Source organism: Heterodontus francisci, chromosome 20 (genome assembly GCF_036365525.1).
Source record: "Heterodontus francisci isolate sHetFra1 chromosome 20, sHetFra1.hap1, whole genome shotgun sequence".
NCBI classification, from domain to species: domain Eukaryota; kingdom Metazoa; phylum Chordata; class Chondrichthyes; order Heterodontiformes; family Heterodontidae; genus Heterodontus; species Heterodontus francisci.
In genome coordinates this window covers 45,185,762-45,204,743 of record NC_090390.1, presented here as the reverse complement: position 1 = coordinate 45,204,743, position 18,982 = coordinate 45,185,762, and the positions used below count along the sequence as shown (strand labels likewise).

The following is an 18,982-nucleotide window of genomic DNA, read 5'->3' as shown; positions in this document are numbered from 1 at the left end:
CATTTTTTTGAGTTGGCAGGAGACTGTGAGGCGCATCCTACCTGATAGCTGGTGTATTATTACATATTAAATTGGTAATTGAAAGCACTTTGGCACATTAACCCATTCACATGTATAGAATATAGTTTCTTTTTCTGTGAACATGTGCAAAATTGCTGGGAGAAATTCCAAAATGTATGAACTGCCACTGCTTTTCAGGTAAACTATATTGCTGAATCAGTTTCTAAGTTATAAAAAAAAAGTCAACATTCACAGAAATATTTAAAGTGGGTTTAAAGAGCAAGAATTTTCACTACCCACATGGGTAGAACCGACTGGCTATGTTGAAAACCTCTAGTTGTGCAGGAAAACAGGACAACTGTTGAAGAAAATTCAAATATTTTAAATTGAATTTTTATACATATTGACAACACACACACAATGATTATTTGAAAAAAGAACCCATTTATATTCATCCTAAACTCAGCAATTCCATTGAGATACAGTGAGGAATATTGGTTTTAAGAGGGATTTCAGCTTTCTGAAGTAATCTTGGGTAGTTTCCATTGTATAAAATTCAGACGACTCAGCATACTGTATAGCGTTCATCTACTCAAGTTAAATTCTTGCTGTTTGAAAGGGAGTTTTTAAAATAAACAGCAAAAGCCCAATTGCTGTTATGTACAAGAACAAATTTATTTCCAAGTTTTTCCCCCCCAATACAGCAAGAAACTGGATCATGCTCCATTTCTTTTAATATTAAAAATTCAACATCTCAGTACTACAGAGATACAACCTTTTCTTGAAAAGTTTTCTTTGCACATATTTTCAAGGACCAGGATTCAATCCAAAACCAATGTATTATTCATGCAACAAAAATACATAAATAACATTTGAATACATACAGTAAGTTTTTAAAATATAATATACCATTTTTCATTATTTCTGACAGGTATCTTCAAGTAAATTGAGCTACGTGACGGCTGACATTCCAAGGTAGAAATTCCCATCTGCAAAGTTTGTAGCATTCTTGTGCTACGTTCTTGTGTGTGCTTCTCTTTTTTTTTTATTTTACACACAATGGGCTGGATCTTGTTCTTCCGCCGCTGCTCCTGGCGGTGGGTGCAGAAAAGGCGGCTGCCACCACCCCCCCCCCCTCCCCCTGTCAATCACGTGTTGGGGACCGCATTAGCGATGCCGTTCACCGCGTCACCTGATGAAGGAGCAGGTGCTGCCGATATTTTAAAATGGCTGCCAGCCCTGACATTGTCATGCTACTGAAATCAGTCTGGCCTAGGTCAGACTGTTTGAAGCTGTCAGGAATTTTCCCAAAACGCCCTTTTCAATTGATTATATATAAAACAGGATCAAAAAAAAGAGGCAACTTTTTTCAATCACTGCTTTCCCAATAGGCATTACAGAACCATTGTAGAATAACGAACCAAACCCATTTTCCTTCTACACAGCATCAAAGTTTCCATTGATTTAATGAAAGCCCTCCAATGCAGGCCTGGTCACTAATTCACTTCACAAGAATCATTCTTGTAACATTCAGTATGCAGTCAGCCACTGATCATTTGATTGAATAAAGTTTCAGTGATTTGTTTCTGCAATAGGTGTGCAATAAACCTTCGCAGCAACCAGCAGCAATGTTGCGGCGAACAATTCAAAAGAAATATACCATTTTAAAGTTGACCCCTTCCCCATACAGCACATAATGCAGAGGTGACCCCTTCCCCACCTTGGTGGCGCCAGCTTCCCCTGGACGGGAAAGTGAATGCGCGTGAGTGCCGCATGACGAGCTGAAGATCGGGAACTGAAGGTAAGAGCGCTGTGGGTTACATTTAAACTAATGCAAAGATCTAATTAACATATGGAAAGCAGGGTCCCATCGCAGAGCCGCGGAGGCAGCCACCACGGAGCTTCCCCGCTGTTGGGAAAATCGGGCCTGGCAATCCCAGTGTCAGGTTCCGTGGCGGCCACTGCCATTCCGATTCTCTGGCACCGCCATCACCACCCCCCCCGCCACAGAACATGACGCCAGGTAGGGAACAAAATCCAGCCCACTGTGTTGATCTGCTTATCTTAAACAAGTTGACATAAAACCAGCGCATACAAAAATGTAGTACCAGTGCATTAAAAGTGCCGAGTGAACGTCACTGATTGGAATTTCTATCTATCTCATCGAAACCTCCATAAGATTCACTTTTATCAATTATAATAGCCTACTGTAAAAGCAGTTGATACTAAATATCAGTTATGCGTATTGTATTAACTTTCCTACTTTGCTAATATATTTTATAGCTGATCACACCATATGTCATTCAAAGCAATAGTATACACTGGATGTGACAGATCGAATATTAATACCATTTCAAGCCATTTAGTTATATGCTAATGAGATATAGCAAATTGCATGTAATAAATGAAAATGTCAGTGCTATAAAAGCTTTGGCCTCCTTGCCCATAGGTTGTGCCTGCACATTTGAAACATTTTTGGAAATAGTGTAAGCTTTTGTATGAAAATTTGGTTCAATAATATGTTTTCCTATCAAAGCTCGCCACATAAAACTGTGGATACACAACAATGCTGTCACTATTTACACATAAAATCTTCCAGTTCTCTGTTCCCCCTCCCACCCTGTATGAAAGATTCTGAAGCGATAGAAACCATTGTTTCATTATTTCTATTGTATGATAATGTAGTCCAACAGTACTTTGTAATTTTCTTCTGTTCTAATAAAATTATTGTAAATTATTAATCTTTTATGTCAAATTTGTATGAAGGTTATGATGTTTTATTAGTAAGGACCATTGCACATAAAGATTTTTACATACCATTAGCAAGACATGAACAAAGCACAAAAAAACTAAATGAGAAATACAGATTTAACTTGTTTTAAACATTCAACATCCTATTAAATTGATGACATAATGTTCCATTATATGGTTGCATAGAGAATATCTACCTTACAGTTCTCAAGAGAATCAACCTGTCTATTTTCCAGTGCTTTTTAAAAAACATACGAAATAAATTCACTGAGCAATGTCGTTCTGTTGTAGTTCACTGGATATCCAGAAATCATTCAATGGATGATTTTCTTTTCCAAATGCTGTTGAAAGCTTTGTTAAGCTTATTAGCCCAGTGAAGTAGCCTGAGAAACATTAAGACAGATGGAAAGAGCAGCGTGACCTTTTTAGTCCTAGCTGCTACTTGTTGAAGAGCACACTGAACTACACATGTGCAGGTTTCCACTTTCACCTTCATCTTCAGCAACTGCTTCTGCCTTTGCTTCAGCCATGGATACAGATGTTGTTGGTTCCTCTGCCCTCTTTTTCAACCTATGTACAATTTTAAAATGTAAAAGATCGTGGAAAATATGTTATCATTGAGCCAGCACCATATGCTTTTGACAACATGTGTGGGAATGGTAAAAAAAAAATCCAGATTTGTGATGTATTATGAATATGATCTTCAGTCAGACAACCTTAAACTCATTGACATTTAAATGATCCAATTCATTCATTTTACACATATACATACATCCAATTAAGTCCACCAAAGGTGAGGAGGCTGATGAATGATTTGGCCTTGTTCAGTTGAATTTATACAGCCATTTTTGTTTCCAAACAAAGAAAAACTAAACTCTGCTGCTGGAATCATTCTTGCCATAAATCACTGTTAGTTCCAATTGGTTTTGCTGGATGTGCCTTGGTTGTTTGTTACTTCTCTAGCCAGAGTTTTCTGTGCTCATTTACAGAGGCGACCTGGCTAACAATGACCCTTTTCCTGCTAAATGATCCCGGAGCCCTTACACTTCAGTTCTTGTGCTCATGACAGAATATAAACTTAAGCAACCAAACTACAAATTGTTTTCATATTTTGTAGAAGTTAAAGTATAGTAGTTTTCTGATTGAGGTATCTACGTTGTATGAGAAAATTAATAATGAATCTGACATTACGAAATTCTATGATTTGCTTATCAATTACGTGAAAACATTATGTTATGACAACCCACCAAAATTGATGCACATGCATATGTAAAACCAAATGATTAAGGTAAACCCTGGATTTTGTTTGTGTGTGTGGGTTACAGCTTAACATGAATCTGAACAATCCTATGCTCTCGAGTAGACTGCACTGCAATGGTGCTTTTATTAAATAACATTTTTTCTCCAAAATAAAAACAGAAAATGCTGGAAATACTCAGTAGATCAGGCAGCATATGTGAGGGGAGGGGGGAGGGACAGAGTTAACATTTCAGGTCTGTGACCTTTCATCAGAACTGAGAAAAGTTAGAAAAGTAATAGATTTTGAAGAAGTGAAGGGGGGTGGGGTGTGGTGGGAAGAGGAGAAAAGGGAAGGTCTTAGTGGTGGGCGGGAGAGATTAAATAGTGCTGAAAAGCCAAAGGGAGTGGAAATAGGACAAGTAAAGAAACAAAAGATGCAACAAGAGGAGGTATGAATGGCAGGATAGCAGCAGTCCGAATGCAAAGCAAAGGAATAAAGTAAGAAACAAAGAAAAAAAACAAACCAGCAAAAAAAAAATGGGGCAGAGGTTATGATCCAAAATTATTGAACTTAATGTTGAGTCCAGAAGGCTGTAAAGTGCCCTGTCGAAAGATGAGGTGCTGTTCCTTGAGTTTGTATTCAGTTTCATTGGAACACTAACAGGCCAAGGACAGAAAGGTCAGAGTGGGAGCAAGGTAGAGAATTAAAATGACAGGTGACAGTCTGGGAGCTGGGGGCCATGCTTGTGGATTGAATGGAGGTGTTCCACATAGTAGTCACCCAGTCTACATTTGGTCTCCCAAATGTAGAGGAGACCACATCGTGAGCAACGAATTCAATATACTAAATTGAAAGAAGTACAGGTAAATTGCTGTTTCACCTGGAAGGAGTGTTTGGAACCTTAGATGGTCAGAAGGGAAGAGGTAAAAGGGCAGGTGCTGCATCTCATGAACTTGCATGGAAAGGTGCCATAGGAAAGAGAGGGGGTTTTGGTGGTGACTGAGGAATGGACCAGGGTGTTGCATGTTGTGTATTGTAGTAGAATAGATCGGGTGTTCTTTAAAGAAGTCTCAGGTTCTTTGTAGGACTAAAGAATAACTTGTTTATTATATACAGATATAACTATTTACACCACAAGTGTGCTGCTGCTTGCTTCTTCTCAGCCCAATACCCATGTGACTATTGCATCATCACCACAGTGGGAGGGTTTTACTCTCACTGTCTCAAACATTAACCCTTTCAGGCCCTTATACTACATTGCAGAGGGAACAGTCCCTTCGGAATGCTGAAAGGGGAGAGGAAGATGCGGTTGGTAGTGGCATCATGCTGGTAGTGTCAGAAATGGTGGAGGATGATCCATTGAATATGGAGGCTGGTGGGGTGGAAAGTGAGGACAAAGGGAACCCTATCATAGTTCTGGGAAGGAGAGGGAAGGGTGACCCTCGGTTGAGGAAAAAGGAAGACATATTGGAAGCACTAGAATGGATGGTTGCATCATCCGGACAGGCATGATGGAGACAGAGAAACTGGGAGAATGGAACAGAGTCCTTACAGGAAGCAGGGTGTGAGGAAGTATAGACAAGGTAGTTGTGGGAGTCAGTGGGCATCAAGGAGATGTTGAGAGGACAATGTTAGCAATTTCTGAACTGTGGGCAGGATTATTCATTTGTATATATTTTTTTTTTACAGGACTGTAGATCCCAACAGAAATTAGATGAGTGAGTTAGATTTAATCTAGGTCCTGTCTCTCTCTCCACTCCCTTGCCCCAATCTTAACATAATTCAGAAGTTGCCATAAATAACAGGGATGCACAATTTAGACTAACACCTATATTCAACCACAGAGTTAACTAATAGGTTTAAAGGTGAGCAAATATAGTAAATCTTACATTGATATATCTGACCAACTAAAGGAGATTGGATGCCTTTTTTTAATGTTATAGTTATTTTGGAAAGGATGTTGAAACTTTTAAATAATTCTTTTCAAAGAGCACTGCAGCTTTAACTCGTTTGAGCATTAAAGTAACTCAGGTCTGAGTGGGTATTATAAATGGTAGGTATAGACCCCTCAATGAGTCTCAGGTATTGTACACGTATATTCTCATCTACAATGTTTCTCCATGGAGCTAATTCATACAGTGGAACAAATACAGAAGATGAAGACTCCTGTAGATTATAGAGCAGCCTCCATCAGCAAGTGCAGCATGAGCAACAATCATGCAGCATAAGTAACCCCACACTTTCAGCCTTGATGACACAGAAATACTCAGAGCTGGGGTCTTGCTCCCTACTACCAAGAAGGAGTGTCATTGCCAGCAGAAGTGAACAGCTAACGCTGGCAGTGCTAGGCATCAGGCTTCTTTCAGCCAAATTGGACATACCAGCAGTTTTAGTATTGCTAGCCTGCATAACTTTCCTGTGACACTGGAGAAGTTTCTCGGTTAGACTGGCAAGGTTAAGACTATTGGCGTAAAATTCAGATAATGGGTGCTACAAATGCCTAGAGGTCTATAATGACATGTACACTTCTGGTGTGAGTCGTACTAGATGCCATATTGGTGAGGGCATTAGTGCATGTGCAATGAGCATCCGCCGGAAGTGGACAGAGTTGGTAGATTATGAGATCAATCAGTGCTGCCACGTTGGAGCTCAACCCTCCAGCGAAAACACTCTTGTAACCTTACACAGCTCAACATGTATGCAGCAGCATGAAGGACCCCCCACTAGCGCTATTTAAAGGGATCAACTACTTACAGGTTAGTTGCTGATTGTTTCTACTGACAGTTGCTATGATGGTACAAGTGTTTGGTGCTTTCTAGAGTTCTGTCAAGTTGAAGTCTACAGGGAGTGATGTGGCAGGTGCCTTTGTCCTGCCTTCAAGGCTTCTGCACAAACCAGTTGCTCCCACATATGGGTGCATTCGCCTTGGAATACAGCATGACTTGGTGAATGAACAGAGCTGGGCAAGCTGCTGGAAGAGGAGGAGAGGGAGAAGGGCTCTCGGCAGAAGGCCATATCCATCTAGGGTGTTAAGTGAACAGTTTTCCTGCTTGAGACTCAATGAGGGATAATGTGTGATGTCTACCCCTCATTGAAATCTGGCACCTGTTGCAGCCACAACGGCAACCAGAGAACAGGAGGGGGACTGCATTGCCAGTGGCTATGAAGGCAAACATGGCAATGAACTTTTATACATCAAGCTCCTTCCAGGCTTGATCTGGAGATATGTCCAACATCTTACAATTTGCCATCCACCGTTGCATCAGAGAGGTCACGGATGCTCTCTATTCAATGAGAGCTGACTACATTTCCTTCTCTCTTGCTCGAGGATTGCAGGCTTCCCCTTGGTGCAACGTGCCATTGATAATACAAATATTACTGTGGGCGCCACTCCTCAATTCTGAGATGTACTGCAACCGAAAGGGACTTGACTTCCTTAACGTCCAGCTGGTGTGTGACCACATGCAGAGAATCATGCAGTATTCCCAGTATCCTGGCAGCAGTCATGATGCCTTTATTCTGTGGCAGTCCCCTGTGCCATTTGCATTTGAGTTACCATAGCAAACCAATGATTGCTACTGGGCAACAAGGCTATAGCTGATCATGTGGCTCATGTTTCTGGTGTGAAACCCATGCACACGTGGGCAGCATACATACAATGAAAGCTATGCTACCACACGGAATGTGATGGAACAGACCATTGGTATGCTGAAACAATACTTCTGCTGCCTGGATCGCTCTGGAGGAGCCCTGCAGTACTCAGCAGAGTGAGTGTCAAAATTCATGGTTGTCCGCTGCATGCTGCACAACCTTGGTATCATGGCGGCACAGTCCTTGCCATCAGGTATACAGAACGCAGCTCAGGAACAGGAGGAGGAGGAGGAGGAATGGAGGAAGCAACCTAAACACCCCCTTTCTGGCCAGGATGTCTGTTAACAACTCATTCATCTGCGATGCCAGTAAACATAACCCCAATTTCCCATATATCAACAATCCCACAACCTTACTTTCCCTTTATTGCTGATCATCACAGTGTCTGCTTGTCACAATACTAAAATAAAAGCCAACACAAAAACAAATCCATACCAAATTTACAAATCAAACCATGCAATATTGCATAGAAAGGTCAACTAATCACCCTTGTGCAATCCCTTAGTGCCTGTTATCTGTGTGCCTTTACCTGTCCTAGTGCTCCTACGCAATGTTACCCTAGTGGTTGCAGCATAGCTGGCGGAAGGCTGCTGACTTTCAGTGGAGGAGACTGCAGATGGCCTTGGAGGCTGACCTTGAGCAGCTCTGGGCCGAGAAGGCCCCTCTTCGGACTGCACCACCTTGGCATGGACGGCAGCAGTCTAGGCTGGCTGGCTGGCAGACATTGGCAAGGGCATTGGCAGAATGGTAGTGGTGGGAAAATGAATGCTGTCATTCTGAGAGAGAACAACAGTTTGTTCTCCATGGAGCCACTGCCACTCCCCCAGGGCAGCACCTCAGCAATCTGTTGGAGGGCAGCTAGCTGGACTGCTGCGGGAGCTTGGAAACCACTTTGAACATTGTAGAGAGCAGGATGACCTTGCATGGCAGCATGCTTACCTTGTGTGACAGAAGGACACGATGGGCCGAAGGGCCTGTTTCTGTGCTGTATAACTCTATGACTCTATAAGTCTGAGCTTCCACTGCAGCACCCAGATGTTGGGTTGCTTCTGCTTTTGCTGCAATGGAAGCTTATACACGGCCATCTGATGCTGCCTTCACGGTTGGGTCCACAAGTATGCTACTGGAGTTGGTCACCAATTCTGTGCTGGAAATGATGGGCTTCAAGCTCTGCACAAAGCCCTGTGCCAAGTTGATGCCAGACTCCTCAATGCCCCTTGACACTGATTGCATGCTTTTTGGTAGGTCTGCTAATGCAACAAGCATTTCATTGTGCATACCCATCAGCCTTCTTCTGAAGCCTACCCCATCGAAATGCTCATCTGAATCCTCCACAGAATTCCTACCCAACCTTGCTGTTGCTAAACTTACAGGCAGTGTTAGTTTCAGAGCTGGTGGCTGTATGTGTGAAATTGAGTGACCGTGTTTCTTCTTCATAACTGTCTTCTTACTCTTCTATCTCTTCCACCATTGCCTGGCCAGGTTGCAGTTCTTGGGTATCTGAAAGAAGAAAGGCATGAGGATAGGGTTTGCTGAATGGAGCTGGGGGGGAGAGGGGGGGTGGGCGGAAGCAAGAGGTGCATGCTGACACCAGCTGCAACTTGTAAATCAGAAGAGATTGTAGGATTAGGGAGAAATGGGATGTAAGAAGGAGGATTAGGTATGAGGATACCATCATCTTTTCTGGTTTCAGCCCCACAGCATCAGCAATGGCCACCCTTATGATGGCAACCACCATCTCCTCCATCGGGGTAAGGACACGCAGGAGCGCTTGACACCTCCTGCTGCCTCAGTTGTGCGCCACCTTAACCTGCAATGGAGAGTGACGTGTGTCACTGAGTGTGGTGCAAACTGTTTGGTTGATGTGGATGTCATGACCGAATAGCTGGCAGTGTGTGCAAGCTGTGAGATGTGGGTGTGAGGCTTGCAGAGGTACTAAGGGTGTGAGGATGAGGTGATGCACACGAATGTTAGGCATGAGTCATGATTGATAGAGATTGTTGGTAGAGAGTGATAGGGGTATGGCGAATTGAGGAGTGTCTGAAGCTAATGGTGCAGTTAGTGGGATATGTCATTCGAAGATGAATTCACCGACCTTAACCACTTGTGTGAGGCCATTGAACTTTCCGCAGCACTACATCCAGGGTTCTCGGGGCTTGACTTCTGGCACTGACCTCCATGGCTATCTGATCCCATTGCCTTCTGAACATTTCTCCGGAGGGCCTCCTGGCCCACTGTGGATACAGCACCTCTCTCCTCCTTTGCATCTCCTCCATTAAGGCACCCAGTGCAGCATCTGAAAATCTTGAAGCCCACAGTCTCCCTTGTGCCATTATTCAGTCTTTTTCCACGTCTGAGGGACTTGTACAAGGACCTTCACCACCTGCTGCAGACACAATGTACCTCCCTTTTAAAAGGTGTAGATGCATATTAGCTTTAACTGGTGCTAGCCTCCCATGACTCTGGGTCCCTGCAGAGGCGTGCAGTCACTCAACAGTGCAGTTCGTGCTGGCTGCATGCTACAATCATGGGAATGAGCACAAAATTGGCATGCTGCCTGCATCATATCAAATGGGCACAGGGTAATGGCGCATTGCAAGCCATTTTCAGGGGCTGTGCATTCAACCCACTATGGCTTTACAAAAATTGCTCATACACAAGATTTTCACGTGGTAATGTCGTGTTGATAGTGATAGAGAAATTCATGTTTGCAGTTTCCTGTTGTCATCAAATTTATCCTGCAGTAAAGAGGGTAAATTTGGCACAACACAAATCTGCACAAGTTATGAAGACATCTAAGTGGCAGCCTTGGAATACCACTACTGCTCAGCATTGGCATTAGTTTAATCAGGATGTTTTCAGGATAATTTTGACAGTTTTTTTTCTTGGAGTCTCAACACCATATTTGCTGCAATTTAGGAAAAGTTTGGTGTAAAGTGGTGAGGTGGGGAGACAGAGAGCCAAAGGCAGCAGGCCAACATAAGGTAGGCCTGTTACTTTGACACTAATGGTAAAAAGCAAATGATCCCTTTGGCTTTTGTCATGTCAACATATTTGCTTCATTGATTAGATCATGAAATGAAGAATATTTAGGATTCCAGGGAGCAATCTGTAAATTGGAATATTTGGAAAATGATGTATTTGAACAAAACAAGATCCGCAGTTCATTTCAGGGTAATAACTAAGGCTGTCTATTTGTCAAGATGTTCCTCTGGTTCCACCTTACTTTCTTCAGACATTACAGAAATAAGCACATTTAGTTGTGTGAGAGGGACACTAACTATGGATTCAGATATGCAGTGATATTTTTGGAGTACATCTATAATCAAGAAAAGGGACAATTAAAAATTATCATGCCGAAATGCTTAACCCATAAAATCCCACATTTATTGCTACAAAAAATACAGCTGACCTGCAGCTAGAATTTTGTGAGCTCAGCATAAAGTATAGAGAAATTTATGCTTGCAGTTTTCTGTTGTCATGACATATTCTGACATAGTGGTTAGCTAAAATCTTTATAATTATAAAAAGGGAGTAGTTGGTCAATGGATTGAACATAGAAATTTGAATAGATATAATTTATGAATGCACACGAAGCAATTCCCTTCAAATATAAATCCATGATAGAGTTAATATGCAGCAGAATGTGGTTACTTCAGGTCGTCCAGGCAGCTAGTGATACTGGTACCTAAAGAGGGACAGCATGTGGTGAACCTGCACCTTGCAAGGGTTATGACCATTCCACACCTTAAACCTGGGACAATGACACAACTGCTTGTGGTCATAATGGCAGCTTATCCCTCATACCCTGAGCATTCTTCCAAGGTTCAAACAAGCCTGCTGAACTAAAGGTCAGCCAGTAGCCTGCCAACTGATGGTCTTCAGAGAGAAGATTTAAGTCAACTGGGGCAACCCTAAACTCCATCCCCTCCCCTGACAGGAGGAGATCTTTGGCAACTCCATCTACAAGACCCCAAATGTAGCAGTCGGTACCTGAAACAACCCAAGAAGGAAGCAGCACCCACATCCAATGCAATACCCACCAATGCTGTAAATTGCTGCTGTGTTCGTATGAAAAATATAGAAAAATAAATTTGCTTTTGGTGTTGAAAAATTTGTTAATTTCTTAATTTTTTTTTAATGATACCTGTGACTTTTGATGCTTCATCACAATTAAACCATATCTCAAAAAAATGTCCTGGGGCAAAACTGGAGCCCTACTCATAATTAGCATTGTTTATCTATAGTTAGCTGCTCCTTTACATTTTCATGGGTAATACCTTCCTTCTGGATTGTGTAAGGACATTTGGTTCAGTTTATTCAGAGTTTTGCAGGACTCAATCAGCAAGAGCAACAACTGACAAACATAAAGACCTTTTGTGCCTTTCCAAAGATTAAACCCGTATCATTACCATTTTCTAAAAGGAAGACAGCTGCCAGTCCAAACTGTTGGTTTTGATCTTGGTAATACTTTGCACTGATTTTTCTCCCTAGGCATTTAAAAATATTTACAGTGAAATAAATCTGAAGATGGATTCACACATAGAATATTGCTGCTATCATTGAGCCAGTTACATTTTACAAAAACAGTGGGGTTGATTGGATCAACCAACCTGTAGTGGTGTTTCAAACCCCTTATTACCTGAAATCAAATGTGTATGACATGATGAGAAGAGGCTGCACTGCTGATAACCAGGACAGTGCGAAAACCATTGGTGACCTGATTACACCAGTAGGGGTAAAATATCTTAAATATCAGTTTCTCAATTTTACTCCTTTCGTGATCATCAGTGGCAGAATTAAGTGGGTCAGCTGTCACACAGACCTCCCATTTGATTATCCCCTTTGTGTAGACTAACAATGGATAGTGGGAGCTGGTTTGACCCCTACCAAAAAAAACTAGTTTCCTCTAAGCACCTCTCATTAATACAAGATAGAATCCTATTCTCCTCAAAACTAGACTGTGACACAAAGTAACCATGCAAAACAAAATACTTACCCTTCAGAAGTGCCAAATGTAATCTGGCTGCAGCCAAGTGAAATGGCTGTTCCAATGCAGGAGGTCCACTAATTTGGTGTTTACATTTAACCCTGGTAGACATAACAACAACTTACATTTATATAGCGCCTTTAGCGTGATAAAGGTTCCAAGGTGCTTCACGGAAGCATTATCAGACAAAAAGTAATGTCACAGCAGGGTCACCACTGGTATTCCCACTGATAAATCCACTACTTTCCACCATGGGAGAAACTGCACTTGGAATATTTTTTAAGACCCATTTCTTTGTCCTTGCAAATGTGCCAAATTAAAAAGAGTTTCATTCAAATGAATTTTTAATACATCACAAAATAAAAGTTGTGCTGATATTAAGTAAGATTGCTTTTATGAATTAGCAGTCTTGGGACGAAGGGGGCTGGGGGTGTTTGCGGAGAAGATTCAGGTCTATGTTCAGAGAACTGCCTTCTTCTTGTGCTTCAGCTTCATTTGCTCTATAGCTGTAAGATTAATGATAAAATGCTCTTACCATACTTACTTTTCTCTGTTGAAGACCATAAACTCTTGTCTCACTACTTCTAAACACTCCTGGAGATACTCATTATCCTTGCAGAGGAATAAAAAGAACAATTACCAAAATGTACAAATTCCAAAGGTTAACAGAATTCTAGCTGAATGTGTGCAGCGGTCGTGCCACAGTTATTACATTGTTAAATTCTGTAACCATCATTTGTTTTCTTACATCTCGGCCAGGATGTTCAATTGCCCATGGGGGTGAGATCAATATGGGTGCACTTTGAAAATAGCATATGAACATACGAATTAGGAGCAGGAGTAGGCCATGCAGCCCCTTGAGCCTGCTCCGCCATTCAATAAGATCATGGCTGATCTGATTGTAACCCTGACTCCACATCCCGCCTATCCCCAATAACTTTTCAGCCCCTTGCTTATCAAGAATCTATCTACCTCTGCCTTAAAAATATGTAAAGACTCTTCTTTCACCACCTTTTGAGGAAGGGAGTTCCAAAGACTCACAAACCTCAGAGAAAACATTTCTCCTCATCTCTGTCTTGAATGAGTAAACCTTATTTTTAAACAGTGACCTCTAATTCTAGATTCTCCCACAAGGGGAAACATCATTTCCACATCCACCCTGTCAAGACCCCTCAGGATCTTATATGTTTCAATCAAGTCACCTCTTCTAAACTCCAGTGGATACAAGCCTAGGCTGTCCAACCTTTCCTCATAAGACATCCCGCCAATTCCAGGTATGAATTAGTCCAGTAACCTTTCTCTGAACTGCTTCCAACACATTTACATCCTTCCTTAAATAAGGAGACTAATACTGTACACAGTACTCCAGATGTGGTCTCACCAATGACCTGTATAACTGAAGCATAACCTCCCTACTTTTGTATTCAATTCCCCTTGCAATAAACAATAACATTCTATTAGCTTTTCTAATTACTTGCTGTACCTGCAAACTAACCTTTTGCAATTCATGCACTAGGACATCCAGATCATCACAGAGCTCTGCAATCTCTCACCATTTAGATAATATGCTTCTTTTTCATTCATAATGCCAAAATAGACAATTTCACATTTTCCCACATTATACTCCATTTGCCAGATCTTTGCCCACTCACTTAACCTATATATATCCCTTTGTAGCCTCATGTCCACTTTACAACTTACTTTCCTACCTATCTTTGTGTCATCAGAAAATTTAGCAACCATATCTTTGGTCCCTTCATCCAAGTCATTCATATAAATTGTAAAATGTTGAGGCCCAGCACTCATTACAACTTGCCAACCAGAAAATGACCCATTTATGCCTACTCTCTCTTTCCTGTTAGTTAGCCAATCTTCAAGCCATGCTAAAATGTTACCCCCTAAACCATGAGCTTTTTTTTCAACAATAACCTTTGACGTGGCACCTTATCAAATGCCTGCTGGAAATTTAAGTACAGTACATCCAAAAGTAGCACTCCCGAATGGTGTGTCAGCATCCTAACACCTCTGCTATCTTCAAAACGGTGGGGGGAAGGTGGGGGAAGCAGGCGGTGGAGGGGGGAGTGGGAAGCCGTGAACCCACTTGCCTCCAATTCACTGCCCATTAAGCTGCTCGAGGATTTTGTTAATGGGTAGGGGAGGGTCAGAAGTCGATTTTGAAGTCACAGATCGGTGAACCCGAACAGTCTGGTGCACAGCTGCTGGGTGCAATGCGGGCAGCCATCAAGTCACGTTAATGGTGAAAAAAATGTTTTGGCAAAAAGGATTATTGTGTCAGAGTGGGTGCAGTACCTTTTCATTGGCTGTTTAGCCACTCCTCTGCGCCATGAGGCTGCTGGCCCTCTGATTTCCTGCCTCCTCTATTTTGCAAGGCAGCAGCAAGCCCAGTCATGGTTGTCATCTTCCTTCGAGGATTGCTCTCAGCAGTCAGTTCCCGCCACCTGGCAGCATTCAGTACCATTAATTGGGCGCCAAGCTCGCCTCTGCCCAATTAGATGATGAGGATTTGAAGATGGCGTAGCATCAGCAACACACATGCGGCACAGGGTCAAGAGCCGGAAATGATCCTGACGCCTGATTGAAAATCAAGGCCCTCATATGCATTTTTACTTGTAATAGGAACTGGCCTTTGATGATACAGGGCCATAGGGAAAGTATTCAGCTCCAACAGTAACTATGGCAAGCAAGAATGAGCTTTTCCTTTCACATTTCATGAAGTAGATAGTAGAAGCCTCATTCCAACAGACAGAATGTGTCTTCTTGGATGAGAAACAATTTTTTTTCATTTATTCATGGGATTTGGGCATCGCTGGCCAGGCCAGCATTTATTGCCCATCCCTAATTGCCATTGAGAAGGTGGTGGTGAGCTGCCTTATTGAACCGCTACAGTCCATGTGGGGTAGGTCCACCCAGAGTGCTGTTGGGAAGGGAGTTCCAGGATTTTGACCCAGCGACAGTGAAGGAACGGCGATATAGTTCCAAGTCAGGAAGGTGTGTGACTTGGAGGGGAACTTGCAGGTGGTGGTGTTCCCATGCATTTGCTGCCCTTGTCCTTCTAGTTGGTAGTGATCACGGGTTTGGAAGGTGCTGTCTTAAGGAGCTTTGGTGCGTTGCTGCAGTGCATCTTGTAGATGGTACACACTGCTGCCACTGTGTGTCGGTGGTGGAGGGACTGAATGTTTGTAGATGGGGTGCCAATCAAGTGGGCTGCTATGTCCTGAATGGTGTCGAGCTTCTTGGGTGTTGTTGGAGCTGCACCCATCCAGGCAAGTGGAGAGTATTCCATCACACTCCTGACTTGTGCCTTGCAGATGGTGGGCAGGCTTTGGGGAGTCAGGAGGTGAGTTACTCGCCTCAGGATTCCTAGCCTCTGACCTGCTCTGGTAGCCACGGTATTTATAATGGCTACTCCAGTTCAGTTTCTGGTCAATGGTAGCCCCTAGGATGTTGATGTTTGCAACTATACTCAAAATAATAGATGCAGATACATATATATCTTAGTATGAATTGGTTTGTATCATAAAGCAAAACTTCTGTACATTTGGGCTATTTAAGCACATCTTCACCCATCATATGAATGAAGACTTACTGACTGGGAGCTATCCTTGCTGTTGTCTCTGGATTTGTTCTTCGCCAGCCTTTTCTTCTTTTTGTGTAGTGGTCTTGACTCTAGAATCATTTCTTCTAGTTCAAATGTAGGGTCACAGTGCAGCCGACCTTTCTGTTTAAATGATAGATTATTACTGATTGAAACAGTGTTGCTTTCCAAGCTGACTGTGGGAATGTAGATTTTTTTTTTACATATTTAACAGTAATCTCTCATGTAAGAGGATTGGCAGGTTATAGAATGTATTAAAAAATGTCATTTTATCAGCATTTAGAGTGTTCTTGCACTAGGGTAGGTGGTTTTCTTTGCTTACGTTTGGAACAAAGCCAGGTTCCATCTTCTTCTGGTGGACAGCATCCCAGCTGACATCAGATAAGTAAGAGCAGTTCTGAATATCTGAAAGGCTGGAGAGCCGGTGCTCAGGTTTGACAGTAAGTAACTGGAAGCAAAGACAGAGCTGTTAACTTAGGATTTTGTTAAAAATTAATATTTTAAACCAGCTTTTTCTTTTCATGAATAAATAATTAGATCACACTTTCACCAGGCTTCAGGGGGCCTTTTACTTCTCTTTCTCCCATTTTTTCCTGTCAGAAGCACATGCTGATCCCACTTCTGTTTCTACGGAATTAGACGGATTACAAGATACTCTCCCTCATCTTCAATTCTCTCCACAGCCTCACCATAGATCTGTGATCTCAAGTAGAATGTTAACTCACACATCCTCCAATACCTAGTCAGTCTTCATTCCATCCTCTTTCTGGAACACCACCTGTAGCTATACCTTCAGTCATCACACCTCTGTCTGCTGGAGTTCTTTCCCAAAGCCTCCTAAAACTCTTCTGTTTGACAATGCTTTTGCCCAACCTCCTCCTACCTTTGTTTTTCCATCTCATTTTCTCCCATACCATATCTGTCGTTGTTCTGAAATGTTGTTCTCTATGAGAAGAGATAGAGATGTACATTGTACTTGAAATTGTTACAGAACCTCAATGTTACTCATATACAAGTTTAGAATTAGTCTGTGTGTTTCTATTATCAGAGAAAATTCCTGTACTTGTCTGTGTAACAAAATAGTTTATTTGAAACAGGTCAACAACTTCAATCGAACACTGGAATTTTATCAGACTGCACTCAACTTCTGGTAGTGCTTGCAAAAAAAATTAAAATATTCTGGTTAACTTTAATAATCTTTAGATAGGAGCTATTTCATGATTATAGAAGAGATGGAGCAGTTCTCCCAGTGTTTTTGAGTACAATTTATCTTTCAATTATAAAACAGAAGTAACTACATTTCCAAGGTTACTCATTGTCTATGAAGTGATTTGCAATGGACTGAGGATGTGAAAAGCACTATTAAGTGCAGATTTTCTTCTTTCTATAAAATATTTTCTTTAACAACTTAGAACATACCTTACTGAATGATTGCACTCGGATTTGGTAGCAAGATTGCTGAAGCAGTTTGGCAAATAACTATTTATAACTGTTTAATTCATCTTCCTTTAACTGTCACAATTTGCAGATGATACTGAAATAGGAGGCATAGTGAATAATTCTGAATATCAAAGAAAACTGAAAGCAGGTATGGAAAAGATGGTGGAATGGGCAAAAAAAAAAAAAAGAGGTTGATGAAATGCCTGTGATGGAGTATACCTTGAATGAGAAAGGCTGGGGGATGTTAAAGAGCAGAAAATCCCCTCTCAACCTTCTCTTCTCCAAGGAGAACAGCCCCAGCTTCTCCAATTTTTCCATGTAACTGACGTTCTTCATCCCTTGAATCATTTTCGTAAATCTTTTTTGCACCCTCTCCAATGTCTTCACATCCTTCCCAAGGTGTGGTGCTCAGAAGTGGACAAAATACTTCATTTGACGCTGAACCAGTGTCAGGTTCAGAAATTAAAAGCACCACCTCAAGTTGATAAGGCCATGAAAAAAGTTAATGGAATACTGGGTTTTATTAAAAAAGATATGGGACGAGACATTCGGATTGTTTGTACCCGTTTTTTGGATGCTAAGAGTACACTTGGAGCTGAAAAATGGCATCTGCGGTGTGCGCACAAATTTGTGCAGTGAATGTCACTGTGCGCCATACTGGTCAGGGTGTTTCCATGCACAGTAAGCATCCACTGGAAGTAGGCAGAGCTGGCATATCATGACGTCAATTAATATGTAACACTAATTTGATGCTGGCAATGCCATTTTGGAGCTCAACCTTCCAGCCAATGCCCTCTATTAACTTCACATAGCTGAGCATGCGTTCAGCAGCTGGAAAGACTATCAGCACTATTTTAAAGGGATCATTAATTACTTATAGGTTAGTTGCTGGTTGATTTCTTCTGGCTGTTACTGCGATTGTAAAGCAAGTGTTTGGTGCTTTCCGTAGTTGTTTCAAGTTGCAAAAGTCGAAAGGAGTTTTTGCTGACTTCATGACTCTGCACAAATCAATTGTTCCAGACATGGGTGTCTTGTAGACATGTTCCTTGGAATACAGCATAACTTAGAGAATGAACGGTGACCACATAGAGCAGGACAAGCTGCTGGAAGCCGTGGCCATGGGGGGGCAGTGCGGGGGGTGGGGGAAAGAAGGGCTCCCAGCAGGGGGCCACATCCGCCCAGGGTGTTCAGGGAACAATTCTCCTACCTGAACCTCACGATTCAATATGGAAGACGTCAGCGCTTCAGTGAGTACGTCCTCACTGAAATCTGCTACCTGCTGCAGCCATACTGC

The 18,982-nt window shown here is 42.0% G+C and overlaps 1 protein-coding gene across 9 annotated transcripts in view; it reads right to left on the bottom strand.

Annotated features, from left to right (window-relative positions):
* Positions 1 to 2,755: 2,755 nt before the first annotated feature.
* LOC137380605 (serine/threonine-protein kinase 32C) overlaps positions 2,756 to 18,982 on the bottom strand; it is a 389,529-nt gene continuing 373,302 nt past the window's right edge. For 6 of the 9 annotated variants that reach the window (XM_068052681.1, XM_068052682.1, XM_068052689.1 and 3 more), the window contains exons 9-13: positions 16,571 to 16,696; positions 16,240 to 16,371; positions 13,177 to 13,244; positions 12,055 to 12,132; positions 2,756 to 3,321 (exon numbers count right to left, since the gene is read on the bottom strand). In XM_068052681.1, the coding sequence (XP_067908782.1) occupies positions 3,183 to 3,321; positions 12,055 to 12,132; positions 13,177 to 13,244; positions 16,240 to 16,371; positions 16,571 to 16,696 (543 nt within the window). In that variant the 3' untranslated portion in view covers positions 2,756 to 3,182. Of the gene's footprint in view, positions 3,322 to 12,054; positions 12,133 to 13,167; positions 13,245 to 16,239; positions 16,372 to 16,570; positions 16,697 to 18,982 lie in introns of those variants that run through there. The other 3 variants (XM_068052684.1, XM_068052686.1, XM_068052687.1) reach the window with 3 other exon arrangements.